We start from the raw sequence: 16045 nt of genomic DNA on the forward strand, positions 1-16045 counted from the left end.
GGGTGAGTACCTGGAGCTGACGTTCCCGAGCCATCTGTTCCTGTGCCAGCGTGTTGGGCTCTGTTTATCTCCATTTGTCTCAGTTGCTCCTGATGCTGCCTCTCCCTCTCCTCCATCATTTTCTGGTTCTGCCTTTGAATCTCCTCCAACCTACGTGCTTCAGCCTTTGCAGCCTCTGCTTTCAAATATGCTTCTGAGAAAGAAGAAAATGACAAACTCCTCTAGGATTAAAGTGTCCCTTCCTTCTGTCTCCTGCTCTTATTACTTATTACTGCTTCATAGAGAAAATTCCCTGGGGCCATTTTGCTTTTTCAGATGACAGTACACACCCACCCAGATAAAGCTTGAAGAGCAAAAAGTCATCTTTGCCGTTCTTGCTCTAGTTTAAAGATCCCAGGTAAGCCAGGCCAAATTGAAAATGTACAGAAAGTTCTATCTTGCATTTCTTCCATTTTCCTCTCACCTTTCCTCTCCTTTTCCTTCGCGGTGAGAGCCAGGTCTGTCTGTAGAATGGCATCACTCACAGACTCCTTGGACTGTAAATAGTTCTGCAGAGCTTCTTCAGCCTAGGACCCCAAAGCCATGCAGTTAAAAGTAGGAAACAGTAATTGGCATGTTGTAAACCTTTTAATTTATTTTTCTTCCCTGCATCTTTTCCTCCCCAGAATTGCTCAGCATGCACTCCGTGGAACTGTCAATCAAGCCTCTTCTTCACAGGAGTGGGCACAAACTCTGGGCTGGCTCATCAGAGCACCCAAGTTCACCCAAGTTCAGGTGAGAAAATGCTCAACATGGAATTTTTAGAGACGGATACAGATGCTGGGGAAATGCTTTCTCTCCTCTGAGACTAAGGGCAAAAGATCTAGTTAAGCTTAGAGATGTTGGTGTCCTTTTTGCTGCCATGCCTGAGGATGAAGCCAGTAGGAAAACAGAACAGAAAACTAAGTGGGAGTTGGAAAGAAAAAAAGGAAGGGGGAAATTGATGACATTGTTGAAATTCCTGAATGTAGCTGTAGTTGCAACTATATTTAAATGTGTTATGTAAGCCAATGAATTACTCTTTTTTCCTGTTCGTTTCAATTACTGCAATTCTGTCCTATGTAACCAAAAAAGTCTCTTTGTTGCAATGAATGTTGATGGTTGCAGTAAAAGTCTGGTGATTATGGTGATAGTTCAGTTTAATTCTACAGCTATCATTAGAGTATAAATACTTTCTTCCTGTCTTCACTGGATTTTGAAAGAAGTCCTTCCCCAATCCAAATCCCGAACAATTTCCCACAATTAATGCATGAAACAAGGAATACCTGTATTCCTTTCCTGGGCTCCTGATAGTACTTTGCCTTCAGCTCTTCTCTCTTCTGAATGAAGAGGCGGTGCCCTCCAGGCTTTGAGTAAAGTCCCTGCTTCACATATTCTTCTAGAGGACCAAAAATATCTTGAAGTAAAGCTGAGCAACGATCTGATGATGCCTCCAAGTTCTGCTTACGAAAGTCATCTTGTTTTGCTTCCAGCAGGGTCTTCAAAGGGACAAAAGCCCATGGAAAAGATGTTAACAATACTTCAGTATTTCTACAAGTGATTCTCAGAGAGAATCTCTATTGATTTTCTAGAAACTAGAGAACAACAGCAAGACTATATCCTTCCTACCAAGACTAGGAAAGTTCCAAGGATGTTATGGTATAGAAAAATGACTTTAGTTTTGTTTCCAAATCTCCTGAAACCCATTTCTCTTGATATTTCTGCTTTAGATGTGATCTTCAGACTACAGATATCTAACCTCAGGCCCTAGTTTTTTGTACAACCTACTCATTATGACAATTCCTTGTTTCTGTATTTTCCTGGGCCTTGGATTCCCAACAAGGAGGTGGAGTGGAATAATTGGCTAGAATGATATGAGTGGATGCTATGAAACCTGGAGACATGATATTTTAGTAGAACCATTTGGCAATTCTGTGTACTTGATTGATATAAAAGGAAAGTTAATTAATACTGTATGGATGTAATTTTTAAAGAATAAGATTAATTTAAAAAAATTAGTCCATGGTTGTAACATGGTGAGTTGTGAGTGTGTGAAAGTATTAAAATCCATACAACCCAGAGTAGTTACATGTTGCTTGTTCGTTTGTTTTCAGAATAAAAGTGATATCTTGATCATATAAGAGTCATTATTTTCCAGTCTAGTAAAAATTGCTTTTCTTAAGTCCCCATTTTGCATTTCATAGAAATACTTGTATTACATGTAAGCCCCAGGAGCAGAGCAAAGAATATTAATTACCTCTAATTCCTTCTGGAACCTTTGGTCCACATCCTTGAAGGAATTATTGATGAAGATTTCGATGGCTTCCTTCTCACTGGTCCTGTGCAGGTCCAGCAGCTCTTGGAGGTTTTCCGTGGGCAGCTGCACCTTTTGGCCCATCTGTTGGTCATAGTGGGCAATGGCTTTTTGTACTGCAGCTGAATTCTTGATTTGGGCCAAGGCCAAGACTGTATTCTCCACGCTGGGCAGGTTCCCACTGCTGATGGCATTGACATAGGTCAGCACCAGATTTTCTAGACCTTCACAGGGGAAAGAGATGCTTGCATTATTTGTAGAAAAAAAGGACATGCTCAAAAATTGGATAGTTCTGAGAATGTTAATTTAACAATGCATTGCCTGAGCTTTTTCAGTATTCTGCATAGTGTTCAAGTGGCTCAAATATGTGCTTTTTGTTTGTTTGTTTTGTTTTTGAAAATTGTGTGACTAAAAAGCCAGATCTTTCTTTGGAAAAAGAAAGTGTTTAAAGGAGAAATATCAAGCTCTATGTAATCATCCTCATGCCATCCTTTTTCTATTGAGAAATGAGGAAATGTTTAAAGTTATGCCTATTCATTTTATTAGATTGCTATAGGCCTTTCTGGCCTCTTTATTCTTTCCTTTCTCGCTACCTCAGGTTTAATTTTCCTTCAGAATTCCCTTTCTCTTCCACTTCAGTATGTAAAGCTGGTATGAGTATTAGCTGAAAAAACACAAAGTGAGCAAATTAGACTGGCTCGCCTTTACTCTTTGTTAGAACTTTCCTATTTCTCTTCCTTGTCCCTTGCATACTTTTGTTTGCATTCACTATTCTTCGAGAACATCAATTTTCAACCTTTTTCATCTCATGGCAGACATAAACTATTACTAAAATTCTGCTGCACACCAAAATATGTGGGTGTTTTTTTTCCTGATCTGACAAAAAAAAATAGGTATAATTTAGATTCATTCATATCAGTCGGCTATTGTGTTGACTGTTATCATATTTTTATTTGACATTCTAAAGGAAAAGAAGTCAATGCCCCTGACTAAATAGTCGGGTATTGCATGTTTTAAGAATCATTGAGGCACACTGGTTGAAAGTCATTGCTCAAGAGTATAGCAATCATTCATAGAGTTCTGAGGCATAGTGTCTTTAGAGAAAAAAATCTGGTCCAAGATGCTTTCTTAGATTTCCTTTAAAGCTCTAGACAACTTGAGCCTCTGTTTATTTAATGTTTATATCAAGTACGTTCCATTTTAACAGAGAACCTACATGTTATCTTGTGCTTATCTAAGGCTGTGACACATAATAAGTATCCATTATATTCACGGAATAAATGTTGCCAACTCATGTGGTTAGTCCAATGGACCACTTATGAATAGAACTCTTTAACTTGATCTTTTCTTCAGATGATATTGCTATTTTATCCTAGATTAGAGGCATTACTTAAAAAATCAGTAGGAATGTTTTGGGTATCCACTGGAACTTAAAAATGTGATGTATATAATTTTCTTGGTCATAACTGATGAAGGATTTTCAACATTGACAATGAAAGGAGAAACTTTTAAAAGCCCCATTCTTTATGTTGAGTTGAAGGAAAATCCCAAGGAAGGTACTCACGAGGTCCATTAACCTTGATGCCTCCTGAAAGAGTTTTTGCCTTGGAATGGTGAAAGATGTAGGAACAGAAATCTGCCACTTGTTGCACAAAGTCAGGATCCAGTTCATCATTGTGCAGTGTCGGAAGATGGGCAAGCTTCTTCCGGTGAGTGGGCGAGTCAAAGACAAAGCATTTCTTTCTTGCAAAGAATGTCTGTATGCAATGACGGGGCAAATTGAAATTTTTATGATTTTCATCAGTGTCTGGGGAAGAAAAAAATGGGCTTTATTTAGTATAGAACTAGCATTTACTTTAATGTATTTCCCATGAATAAATTTGCCTTTAACCTGATGTTATCTATTTCAACACATCTCTACAAACTCTAAGCAAAAAGTTAAAAGGTAACCCATCAGAGAAAGGAAGAAAGAAAAGTAATTTGCTCCAAGAACATTCAGTAATTCAATCTCATATTGAATCTAATAGTTCACTTTAAATTAGTAGTGTTCATTATTTACTTGGCAGTTTAACCAAGTGATTAAATATAGGAAACTATAAATGTAACCACTTACACATAGAGATATTCTTATATTACTTCTCTCTCTCTTTCCAAAATTAAAGTCCCTGTTACCTTCTTTCAGCTTCAACGAGTTCTCCAGGTAGTCATCTGCTGTGATGTGTCTCCCATCTGCTTCCAGGGAAAGGTAGAAATCTCTCAGAGTCCACACTAAGTCTGGACAGAAGCTCACAGCATCCGCTGCATCTTCAACCCCATCAAGATCAAGTGGAGAAACTGTCCTGAGCTGATTTGACAGTTCTATTACATAACTGAGATATAATTAAGGAAAACTGGTTGGAAATAGTACTGCATCTAAGCCCATATTGCATTCCTTACATCCTTATACCATTATGTTCTCTTTTGGCTGTAACCAATTCTTCATAACCTAAGTAAGTATAAGGGCTGTTTTTCTTGTACTTTTAATGTTTATCACGTTTTTATTTTTGTGTTTGATTCAAAAGGTTCATAAACACAGCTGGTGGATAGAAGAGTTTTCTCTGGCTTTGGTGCCATCCTGGATCATAAAAGGATACTGCAATAGATCGATAGCCCTCTGGTCAATTTTGTTCATGGTGTTGTAAACAAAAGTACTACTCAATAGTATTGCCAGTGCAAAGATCTGAGTATCATTGTTCTGGTCACCCTAGAAGTCAAAACAAATTTAAATCATGTCTCATGGCATTCCCAGATGAGCAATCAGTAAAAATAAGCCCCTGATCTACAATGTTATATGAACAAACAAAAGTGATTGTGAAAAACACATCACTTTGAATAGAATAGTTCTGTCATTAGCACTGATGATTTTTGTTGCTATTTTCATTATATTTTAATTTATATTGACACAAAAACATACATGGTGATGACTACTGAATGTCATTGGACATTTGGCATATGTTTTTGCAAATCTTCCCCTATCGCAACCATATCACTGATGACCAATTAGGGTCGCCCTTGCTGGCTGGTTTTAGGTGGAATGTTGGGGTGTCATGGATTCTGTTGTGGCTGGAGGTTCCATGGTGACCCAGCTGTCCTGTATTGATGGTCTATGGAGGTGCTATGGTCCTTTATAGAGATGGGCTCAGGGCCCATTCTTAGGCGAAGAGGCTGTGGGGCTGCTGGCCAGAGTCCACGCCTCCCTGTCCACATCCTCCAATGGGAGATATTTGTGTGTCCATCTGTCAAAGGCTTCTTGGTGGATCTCGTAATTATAGTCAGATTTGTTCCATCTGTTCAGAGTCCACCTAAGACGTGAAGTGCACCTGGCAAAGCCACTGGCCAAACAGATGGAGGAGAAATGCCAACTCATTAAGTTGAGCGCGGCTAAAGAGTAGTGCAGGGGAATAGAGTCATCCTTAGACAATGCCAGGCGTGAGAAAGAGTCATTTAATATACCCAGCCTTGCCCACACTTGCAGAAAGGTGACCATGACCTACGGGGCGCTGAAGCAGGAAATTACATTCCTGGTTCATGAACTGAAGGGAGAGAGATCCAAATGCTCCAGACAAGAGGAGGAGATGGTGGAGATGCTAAAGACCCGCAGGTACCTGGAAGAGGCCGTGAAAATCTTCACTTCACAAGCTGCTGTTCCAAACCTGCCAGGACGCCAGGAGCCACGCCCTGATGGTCCCCTCCTCAGAGGTGGACCTGGGTCCTAAAGCAGCACTGTTCCCTCCTCTCCACTTGGGCCTCTCCAGCTGCCTGCTGTGCTGCCTGCCTCCACCTCCACCTGAGGATCCCTGAGACCAGTGGATGCATCCCTAGGCTGGACTCCTCCTCCTCTACTGTGACTATTTCTCTCTCCTCCATGTCCAGCGCGGCTAGAGAGCGGTCAGGTTCCTGAGTAGGGGTGGCTCAGGATTGAGAAAATGAAAGAAAGAGACAGTCACAGAGATGGAAAGAAAAAGGTGGGGCTGGGTGGGAATGCTGTCCTCTGATGGAGAGACAGGGACAAGGACCCAGAGCGTGTTTATTTTATACAGCAAAAAACAGGAAGTTTCACTAAAAGTCAAGACATAGGAGATTATGTGCATTCTTGGGTGGGCCCGAGTCGTATTCATTCCTGGTGCTTGGCTGGATTTAAATAACAAAACCTACCCCCTGGCACCTGGGCTGAAGGTCAAGCTGACAACACTCCTGCCTTTTGGTAAAGTGCGTTTCCAGGATGTGGCTTTGCCAATGCCACTGGATTCAGCTGACAATAACTAAAGAAATGCCCATGTGCCTTCTCAGGTGCTCTCTACACTCCACAAGCTGTACACAGTGGTCAGCTCCTGCAGGACAATTCCTCCACATGTAAAGAACACAAGACTTACTGCACTCACCAAGAAATGCGGACTTCTCTATAGTCACAGAATGTTTCGATTCTCTCTTAGCAGCAGTGAAAGAAATGTAGTAAAGAGTTGTATCTTTGACTCAAATTGTCTTCATCAACCTACATTTCTCAGACTTTTGTCATCATTATATATGGTAATCTAAGTCAACATTAATATTTTATTATCTTCTTAACTGCTCTATTTTAATTTAAAAATATATGCAGCTTTGCAATAAAGGCATTTAATTGTCAAAAAAAGCCACTGAAATCTGGAGGTTTATACATGAAGTATTAATTATCTTATCATATTTACAAAATGGCCAATATAGTATAGTTTTTTCCAAACAAGTTATATAAGTTAATTTTTAGGAAAAGATCACTTACCATAAAAATGAAAGTTTATTTTGATTAAACTGGAGTTTGTTTGTTTATAAATATTAATCAATTATAAAACATGCATTAAACTCTATAAAATAAAATTTCAGTGTACATGAATTTTATGTACTGTATGGCATTTTCCTCAGGTTTGGGATGACTTGTCTCTCTGGATCCCAGCTCATTAGATGCTTTTTTCTTAAAGTTTATTTTTTATTGTTGGCAATATTACATATGTCCCTTATTTTTACCCCACTTTCCCCCTCCACCCAGACTCTGCCCCACACCAGGCCTTAACCACACTATTGTCTGTGTCCTTGGACTATGCTTATCTCTCTGTATAAAAAGCTGTTATGCTAAGTGTCTGACCATCCAACTGGTCGCTATGACATGTACTGACCACCATGGGGCAGACGCTCAACACAGGAGCTGCCATGATGCACATTGGCCATTTAAAAATAAATGGCTCTGCAGATCTGGCACCCACAAAGCAACACTCAGGATCCCCCAAGTGGGACACAGGCCCCGCCACCACCCCGGAGCAACAGCCCACCAAATCATATCCATGCAGACCCTATGGCGTGAAATGTGGCCCACAGCCCAGCCCATCCTGAAAACAGTCACTGTGGCTGTTGGGTAATGATGTCACATAGCAATGCCCAGCTTCCTCTCCCTAGTGACTAGACTCCTTGAAGTTTCTTCAGCCCAGGAACGTGACTTGCTTTATAGCCATGTGGAAACATTTTACACTTTAACCAAATGTCTGTGAAGCATTTTCCCGTGCCTCATCTCATTTGATCCTCACAGAAGTCCTAGAGTAGGTAGATAGGAGACTTGGTAGAATCCTATTTTCTTTTCATTAGCCAGAAAACAGAGATTTAGAAACTTGACCTGACTGAAAAGAAGTAAGAAATGGTGGGCCTTGAAAATGACTTCAGGTTTTCTCACTGCGCATAATATAGTCAGACACTGCTGCAGTTAAATATTTTACTCTTTCTTCTCCCTGTGTGATCTATAATAATAATCTGCTTTGTGATGATATTTACTGCTGTGTTGCTGACAATTACCTGAAAGAGAAGTTGGGGTGCTTCACTGGGCTGGAAAAAGTTTAACTAAATCAGAAAGCAGGTCTAATTAAGCAAGTTTATTCTATATCTATAAAAGGCTAAATTGACTTGCACATGTGTGATACATATAAAGCTCTCACTGGTGCCAATTGCATGTATGTGTTTCGATTGATTGTGAATTTGGTTGTCACTTCTATTACAGAGAAAGGGCGAATAGCGATATTAAAATATTTCTTCTAATTAATTTCCTTTCAATGTTCACGAATCTGTGCACTGGGCCACTAGTATGCATATAAGTTCTTTGGTTAATCTCTTTCTATCCCTCTCCTACCCCTACTCCCCTCCTCTCTGAGATCTGTCAGTCTGTTCCATACACCCATCCCTCTGGATCTATTTAGTTTATCAATTTATTTTGTTCTTTAGATTCCATGACTTTGGCTTAGAAATATTTTTCTCACTTCAGGTTTCCAAACTTTGACTATTAAATATAGAAAAGGAAATAAAGATATACTCTGTTCAAGTGGAAGTAACAAAAAAACCTCTGTAAAGAATGTTCAGAGATGAGGAGGCTGATCAAAAAGGAATCCTTGTTCCTCACCTTCTCTACATCTCCCAGTCCCTCGGTGTCCAGCAGAACCAGGGTGTGGTTTGGCTCCTCTGGATGAGGCACACACCACATCCAGATTCCCTTGGTGTGAGACTGCACTGTGGATCCAACAGAGAAGCCTGCAGGGGGAGTGGAGAGGTTGTAATAGATGAGGGATCTGGAAATTAGAGATGTTCTTGACAAATGAGCTAGGGCTTAAGGAGAGCAAGATGTGGAGATGGAGCAAAGAATAACCATTATTGATCTGAACTGCAATAGAGAGATGGGAAAATAAGAGTATCAGGTACCACAGGTTGAAAACTTGATGATTTTTTAAAACAAGTATATTATGCTACTAAAATTTTAATAGTTTATAATTTTATATATGTTGTTTTATTGATGTCTTCCTCTTTATGATTAGAAAACATTTTTCTTTTTCCAAGGAGCTATTAAGTAAAAAGAAAAAGAGGTGATATTTCAGAAACAGACCTCTGTCCTTTACCTCCAAGAAGATAATTAGCCAGCTATGGCCCAAAAATTACCTTTCAATATTCCTGCCCATCTCTAACTTTCTCTCCTCATATATCTGTACTCATGCTGGGAGTGTGGGTGAAAAGGACGACTCGGCAGAGCTTAGCTGGTGTCACTCACCCTCATTTTTCCCAGCCAGTTTGTTCATCAGGTAGGATTTGCCAGTGCGGTAGAGGCCCACAATAGCCACCACGACAAGGGGCTGGGTGAAGGCAGAGAGGATCTCCAAAGCTTTCTGATTAACTACCAGTTTCCCTTCGATGTTTTCAATGAGGCAGACTGGTTCTGGCATGTGGATCTCTGAGGCCATGTCCAGGGTGTGACCTTGTCTGCAAGGGAATAGATGGGATGGATTAGAACTTCCAGTCTCTAAGCAGAGAAAGTCATTTTGCTTCCTGAACCTGGGGACATTTTACTCCCCAGCATGGCCTAAGTTTCTAAAGAAATTATTATTATTACTAGAGGCCCGATGCACAAAAATTTGTGTAAGAATGGGCCTTCCTTCCCCTGGCTGCTGGCACTGCCTTCTCTCTGGCCCGGAGCCAACTTTCCACCTTCGCATGCTGCCCAGAGGCCCGGAGTTGCTGGGTGGTGCGGAACGCCTGTGTCCCACCCCACCCTGCCCGTGGCCACTTGGTGCCTCTGAATGCAAATTAACCTGCCATCTTTGTTGGGTTAATTTGCATACTCACTCCAGATTGGCTGGTGGGTGTCGTGAAGGTACAGTCAATTTGCATCTTTCTCTTTTATTAGTGTAGATTATTATTATTATTACTAGAGGCCTGGTGCACAAAAATTTGTGCACTCAGGGGGGTCCCTCAGCCCAGCCTGTGCCCTCTCCCAGTCTGGGACCCCTCAGGAGCTGTCAACTGCTGGCTTAGGCCCACTCCCTGGGGAAGCAGGTATAAGCTGGCAGTCAGACATCCATCTGGCAGCCCGGGAGCTCTCGGTAGATGTCCACTTGCCAGTGGGGAGCAGGCCTAAGCTGCAGTCGGACATCCTTAGCACTGCTGAGGAGGCGGGAGAGGCTCCCACCACCACCGCTGTCCTGGCAGCCATCAGCCTGGCTTGTGGCTGAGCAGAGCTCCCTCTGTGGGAGCGCACTGACCACCAGAGGGCAGCTCCTGCATTGAGCGTCTGCCCCCTGGTGGTCAGTGTGTGTCATAGTGACCAGTCATTCCCAGTGGTTCTGCTGTTAGGGTCAATTTGCATATTACCCTTTTATTATATAGGATTATTATTATTATTTTTAATGACAGCAAAGCAGGTCATAGGAAAATAAGTCCTAAGTCCACCAGAGGTCTAGTATAGGGTACTCTACTGCTTCTTAAATATTTATGGGCTCATGGAAAACCATTCCCTGAATCTCATCTATTGCTAGTTTGAATCTGACTCTCCTCCACTGGTTTTTGGCTTGCTTACGTTTCTTAGTTTTTACCTCCCTGAATCCCCATATGGAATCTTTATGAGCACTATTTATTATATTATACTTCTTGCCTTTACCCCATCTAAACTTGCTATTCTGTAATGTAGAGGTATGTCCGGACAAAGTGTATTATAAATCCTGGCAGGTCATTATGTAGCATTCTTGAACAAATCATAGTTGTTTAAAATAATTTTTATATAGCTATTGGTGTGCCTTTTTCAATCAAAACATTTAAGGTATGATCATTTTATGAATGAGAAAATGAGTGAAAATACTTTTTAAAAAATATATTTCTATTTATTTCAGAGAGGAAGGGAGAGAGAGAAAGAGAGCAAAACATCAATGATGAGAGAGAATCATTGATTGGCTTCCTCCTGCACACCCTCTGGGTATTGAGCCCAAAATTCAGGCATGTACTCTGACCGGGAATCAAACCATGCCCTCCTGGTTCATAGGTCAATGCTCAAATGAAAAAACTTATCTTTTAAATATATTTTTATTGATTTCAGAGAGGAAGGGAGAGGGAGAGAGAGATAGAAACATCAATGATGAGAGAGAATCATTGATCGGCTGCCTCCTACATGCCCATTACTGGGGATCGAGCCTGCAACCCGGGCATGTGCCCTTGACTAGAATCAAACCTGGGACATATCCATTGAGCCAAACCAGCTAGGGCTGAGAAGACTTTTAAAAATAATACTTAATCATTTATTTGGGGGCATCAATTCCTACAACCTGATAAAACATGTTTAAGCTAGCTGAGATTTAAGCAAATGCTTTCTCTTCTGCTATGCCTTATCATAAAGAACAATTTTCTTTCATTTTATAAGTGACTAGTGGTCCAGTGCATGAAATTTGTGCACATTAAAAGGGAATTAATTGGAGAGGGTAGGAACGCAAGCCTCATGTTCCCGGGCCTGTGCAGAGAGGCAGAGATGCGAAACTCACATCCCTGAGCTCATTGCCAGGGTCGGGGACACGAGCCTCACATCCCAGGGCCTTATGGTGGGGTTGGGGATGTGAGCTCATGTGCTCGGGCCAGTGCAGGGGCAGGGATACGAGCCTCACAGCCCGGGGCCCATTGCTGGGGTTGGAGATACTAGTCTCATGTCTCTGGGCTGGCACAGGGGTGGGGACACAGCCTGCTTATCAGTTGTTACGTGTTGGCATCCTGACCACTTTGCATATTATCCTATTATAAGTATAGACTAGAGGCCTGGTGCACAAAAATTTGTGCACTCGGGGGTGTCCCTCAGCCCAGCCTGTGCCCTCTCCCAGTCTGGGACCCTTGGGGGATATCCACCTGCTGGCTTAGGCCTGCTCCCCGGGGGATTGGGCCTAAGCTGGCAGGCAGACATCCCTCTGGCAGCCCGGGAGCTCTCGGCAGATGTCCACTTGCCAGTGGGGAGCAGGCCTAAGCTGCAGTTGGACATCCTTAGCGCTGCTGAGGAGGTGGGATAGGCTCCCACCACCACTGCTGTACTGGCAGCTGTCAGGCTGGCTTGTGGCTGAGCAGAGTTCACCCTGTGGGAGTGCACTGACCACCAGGGGGCAACTCCTGCATTGAGCGTCTGTCCCCTGGTGGTCAGTGTGTGTCATAGTGACCAGTCATTCCCAGTCATTCTGCTGTTAGGGTCAATTTGCATATTACTATTTTATTATATAGGATAGAGGCCTGGTGCATGGGTAGGGGCCAACTGGTTTGCCCTGAAGTGTGTCCCGGATCAGGGTGGTATTCCCGCTGGGGTGCCTGGCCAGTCTGGTTGAGGGGCTGAGAGCCGTTTTCAGGCTGGCCAAGCCCCCCAGCGGGAACCCTCACCCCATGAGATTTTGGCCAGCCTGGGTGAGGGGCTGATGGCTGTTTGCAGGTTGGCTACAACTCCTTCAGAGTGGGGGTCCCCACTGGGGTGCCTGGCCAGCCTGGGTGAGGGGCTGATGGCTGTTTGCAGGCTGGCCACCCCCCCAGTGGGGACCCTCACCCCATGAGGGTGTGGCCATCCTGGGTGAGGGGCTGATGGCTGTTTGTAGGCTGGCCATGGCCCCACGCAACTCAAGCTCCCAGTGGAGGCTGGCTGGAAGCAGGTATCTGGGATTTATTTATCTTCTATAATTGAAACTTTGTTGCCTTGAGCGGAGGCCACAGCCAGCCAGGGCAGGCAGGAAGCTTGGCTTCCTCCATCGCCGGGGCAACTAAGCCTCCTGCTTGCTCCAGCTCCGTGGCTGCCGGCCACCATCTTGGTTGAGTTAATTTGCATATAGTCTCTCTGATTGGCTGGTGGGCGTGGCTTGGTCATAGAGGAGGTGTGGTCAGTTTGCATGTTTCTCTTTTATTAAATTAGATTATTTACTACAGAAGCTAAAACCCACCATCTGCTTGACTTTTTCTTTCACTAAAATCTTATAATGAGCACATCTGGATTTCCTTATTAGTTGACTATGAAAACTGCTTTTGAAAAATTATAAATATACCTCCTCCCCACTTCCTTATAGTCAGTGTCCTGGAGATCATCCAGGTATGGATAGATAAAAACAGAACTGCTTGGGAGCAGATAATTGCAAATGGCATAGCACCAGGGAATCAGAAAATGCCTAGTTCAAGCCAGGTCCAGAAAGAGCAGGTTCCATGTGATTTTACAGATTCAAATGCCAAGTTTCATTTCTTTCTAGTTCACTTCCCATGCAATATTAGAAAATTATCTTGTGGAGTTCTGTTTGTGTGATTTGTATATAGCAGGGGTCATAATATTTTTAGATTAGAAAAATAGGGGGACTGGCAGTGATGATCTAAAACAATTAGCTAGGAAAGCAGAAGGTACACAATCTAAATCTATTTGCAGATAATGGGGGCTGACAAGATACTGCATTTCAGGATGTGGTCACTAATGGGAGAGAACTAATTTGTCTGAATTCTCAGACCTCTCAATGAATAACATTAGATCTGTATATCTACATTAATAAAAGTGTTTTATAGATTGTTCCCAATTATTATCTGGTTAACATTTTTAACACTTTTAGGAAAGCCCAGTCTCCAAAATTTTTACAAATTAAATGTGTTCAAGTCCTATACTTACCTATTGCTCTGCCTTTTATAACTTAGCCTGTGATGCATTCTCCCTAACACTGTTAGAGGCCTATTAACTTTCATCAATGAAAACAATGTAAGAATGCATTTCACACACACATGCACACACACACAAACACACACACACACACACACACACACACACTTACTTTGGCTTTAAAGTAAGTCACACCTGATTTCCAATCCTAGCTTTGCAACTGGATGAATGATGTCGCATTTCACTCAACACTCTAAGACTTTTTTCAAAATAATGGAATAAGTTAATTAATGTCTATTTATATCAGGAGTACTGAAGCATAGAAACTGCCATCCTGTATGAAACTACTGTTTGAAACTCTCTGCTATTGTTAGATAGTCCCAAGTCCTGCAAACTCTGTCATTATAAACTCTGTCACTTTAAGACAGTCTGTTATTCTATAAAATGACTTTGTTTTTAGTTCAAATAATAAAAAAAGATAAACTTAACTGTCTGACCTTGCAAACTAGCCATCCAATGTAATAGATAATTCCCATATTCTTATGCCAAGTACAAACTCATAATGTATTCAATGTTACAACTGTCTGTAACAGTAACTCACACAGGGCCCTTTGTAATATCTGCAAACAAAGAGGCTCGAAGAGTATAAATACGTGAGACTTCCTGTATGTGGTGTTCAGAATTTGACAGAGGTAATCTGCTCTGAACCTGCGCACAATAAAGATGACTCCTAATTGGCTCATTAAGCATCTTGTCCAGCTAACTGATTTGAGATACAACAGTACTGCTAGCTTAAGAGAGAGAGAGAGAGAGAGAGAGAGAGAGAGAGAGAGAGAGATACAGAGCCAGATCTGTAGGAACATACAAAGAAATCTGTAAAGAAGGAAAATGCCAAGAAATCTTTTTTGAAGGCTCAGAAGTGCTAGTGATGGGGTTTCTAGAAGAAAATATTGCTATCTTCAGCCATAAAATTCTAGTTGTGTTATTTTTAAAATTGTTGTTTGCTTTTGCTTTGATTTGTGTTGTTCCTTGGTTTGAATTTGGAGGAAGAGAAAGAGGCTCTTATCAAGGAGACAAATGGGAACTGAACAAGAAGGAGATGCATGGAGCTTGTGATAAGAAATTCAAAGGAGGAGAGAGTTCTGAGGAGTAAACAAAATTACCAGGCTGTAATGAGGGTCAAGTTGGGCCAACTGTTGAAGCAAGTGATAGTAATAACAGAGGCATTAGACTAGTAGAAACAATCCAACATAAAGGGCCTTAAGGAAAGAGTGGGTGCCAAGAAATCAAAACTAATTGATTCATGCTATTTCTAAAGGAAGAAATCCACCTTCAAACAATGTCCAAGACTATGACTAAAAATATATAGTTGTTTTCATGAAAGCTCTTTATTATTCATTTTAGCTTTTAACTTTTTTTGGCCTTAACGATGTGAACCAGCTATTTACATTGCATATCGTTCATTGCTCTTTCTCACAAAAATAATAGTTATAGCTGTTGAAATTTTCAGCATGACGTTTGAACTGACTTAATCAGGGTTTATCAAAGATTAAGATAACTGAAGTGGCAATTATGATCCCCATAGGTCATAAATTGGCAAAGGAAGAAAAACAGTGTTAAGACATTTCAAACTCCGGTTAGTCTCTACACATGCTTCTGTGTAGCTCAGCAGTAAGCAAATGTAGCTGGCACTTAATGAATGCTGCTTCCTGTCTGACGGCACCTCAGTTTCGTTTTTAATTAAGTCTGATATCCCACACCTGTCCTTGATAAAATGTTTTTAAAACCTCCCTTTTACCACCCTGGCTCCAATCTTACCTTGACTATAAAATCAACAGCAGGTATCTTTTAGAGCTGGTAACAAAGCTGCTTCACGAGATTGTTGTGAGTCCTAACTCTCTCAGTTTAGCTGTGCTGGTTTCTGGTAAACTTCTTCCTGAACAAATCCTGGGGATTTTAGTTTTCTTTATAGTCCCCTCCCCCTGACACACAGAGAGAGCAGAGGATTAGAAGTTGGTTTCCCAACCTCACTAAAGGAAACTGAAAGACCAGGAGGCAAGCTCACTGACTGGGCAGTTCATGTCCCAGGTGTTGCCTACTGGATGTATTTGGCCTGATTTCTCAGAAATTGCATAATGTTAGTGAAAAAGAGTTTCAGTTTTCTTTTCTATTTCAAACTGTCATCAGGGCTATGAGAATCCATAATTCTACAGTTAATAACTCTAAGTATGTCTGAACTATGTAAATATACATTTTTT

General features: G+C 41.6%; 1 protein-coding gene across 1 annotated transcript in view; it reads right to left on the reverse strand.

The window, feature by feature from the left end:
• Positions 1–15816, reverse strand: part of LOC102427653 (guanylate-binding protein 5-like) — an 18473-nt gene extending 2657 nt beyond the window's left edge. The window contains 11 exon segments of the mRNA XM_006093152.3: positions 11–64; positions 66–193; positions 464–566; positions 1305–1517; positions 2276–2556; positions 3897–4139; positions 4505–4701; positions 4966–5075; positions 8784–8911; positions 9423–9631; positions 15606–15816. Of these exon segments, the coding sequence (XP_006093214.1) occupies positions 11–64; positions 66–193; positions 464–566; positions 1305–1517; positions 2276–2556; positions 3897–4139; positions 4505–4701; positions 4966–5075; positions 8784–8911; positions 9423–9612 (1647 nt within the window). The 5' untranslated portion in view covers positions 9613–9631; positions 15606–15816.
• Between the last annotated feature and the right edge of the window lie 229 nt (positions 15817–16045).

Source organism: Myotis lucifugus, unplaced genomic scaffold (genome assembly GCF_000147115.1).
Source record: "Myotis lucifugus unplaced genomic scaffold, Myoluc2.0 scaffold_110, whole genome shotgun sequence".
In the NCBI taxonomy this organism is placed as follows: Eukaryota; Metazoa; Chordata; class Mammalia; order Chiroptera; family Vespertilionidae; genus Myotis; species Myotis lucifugus.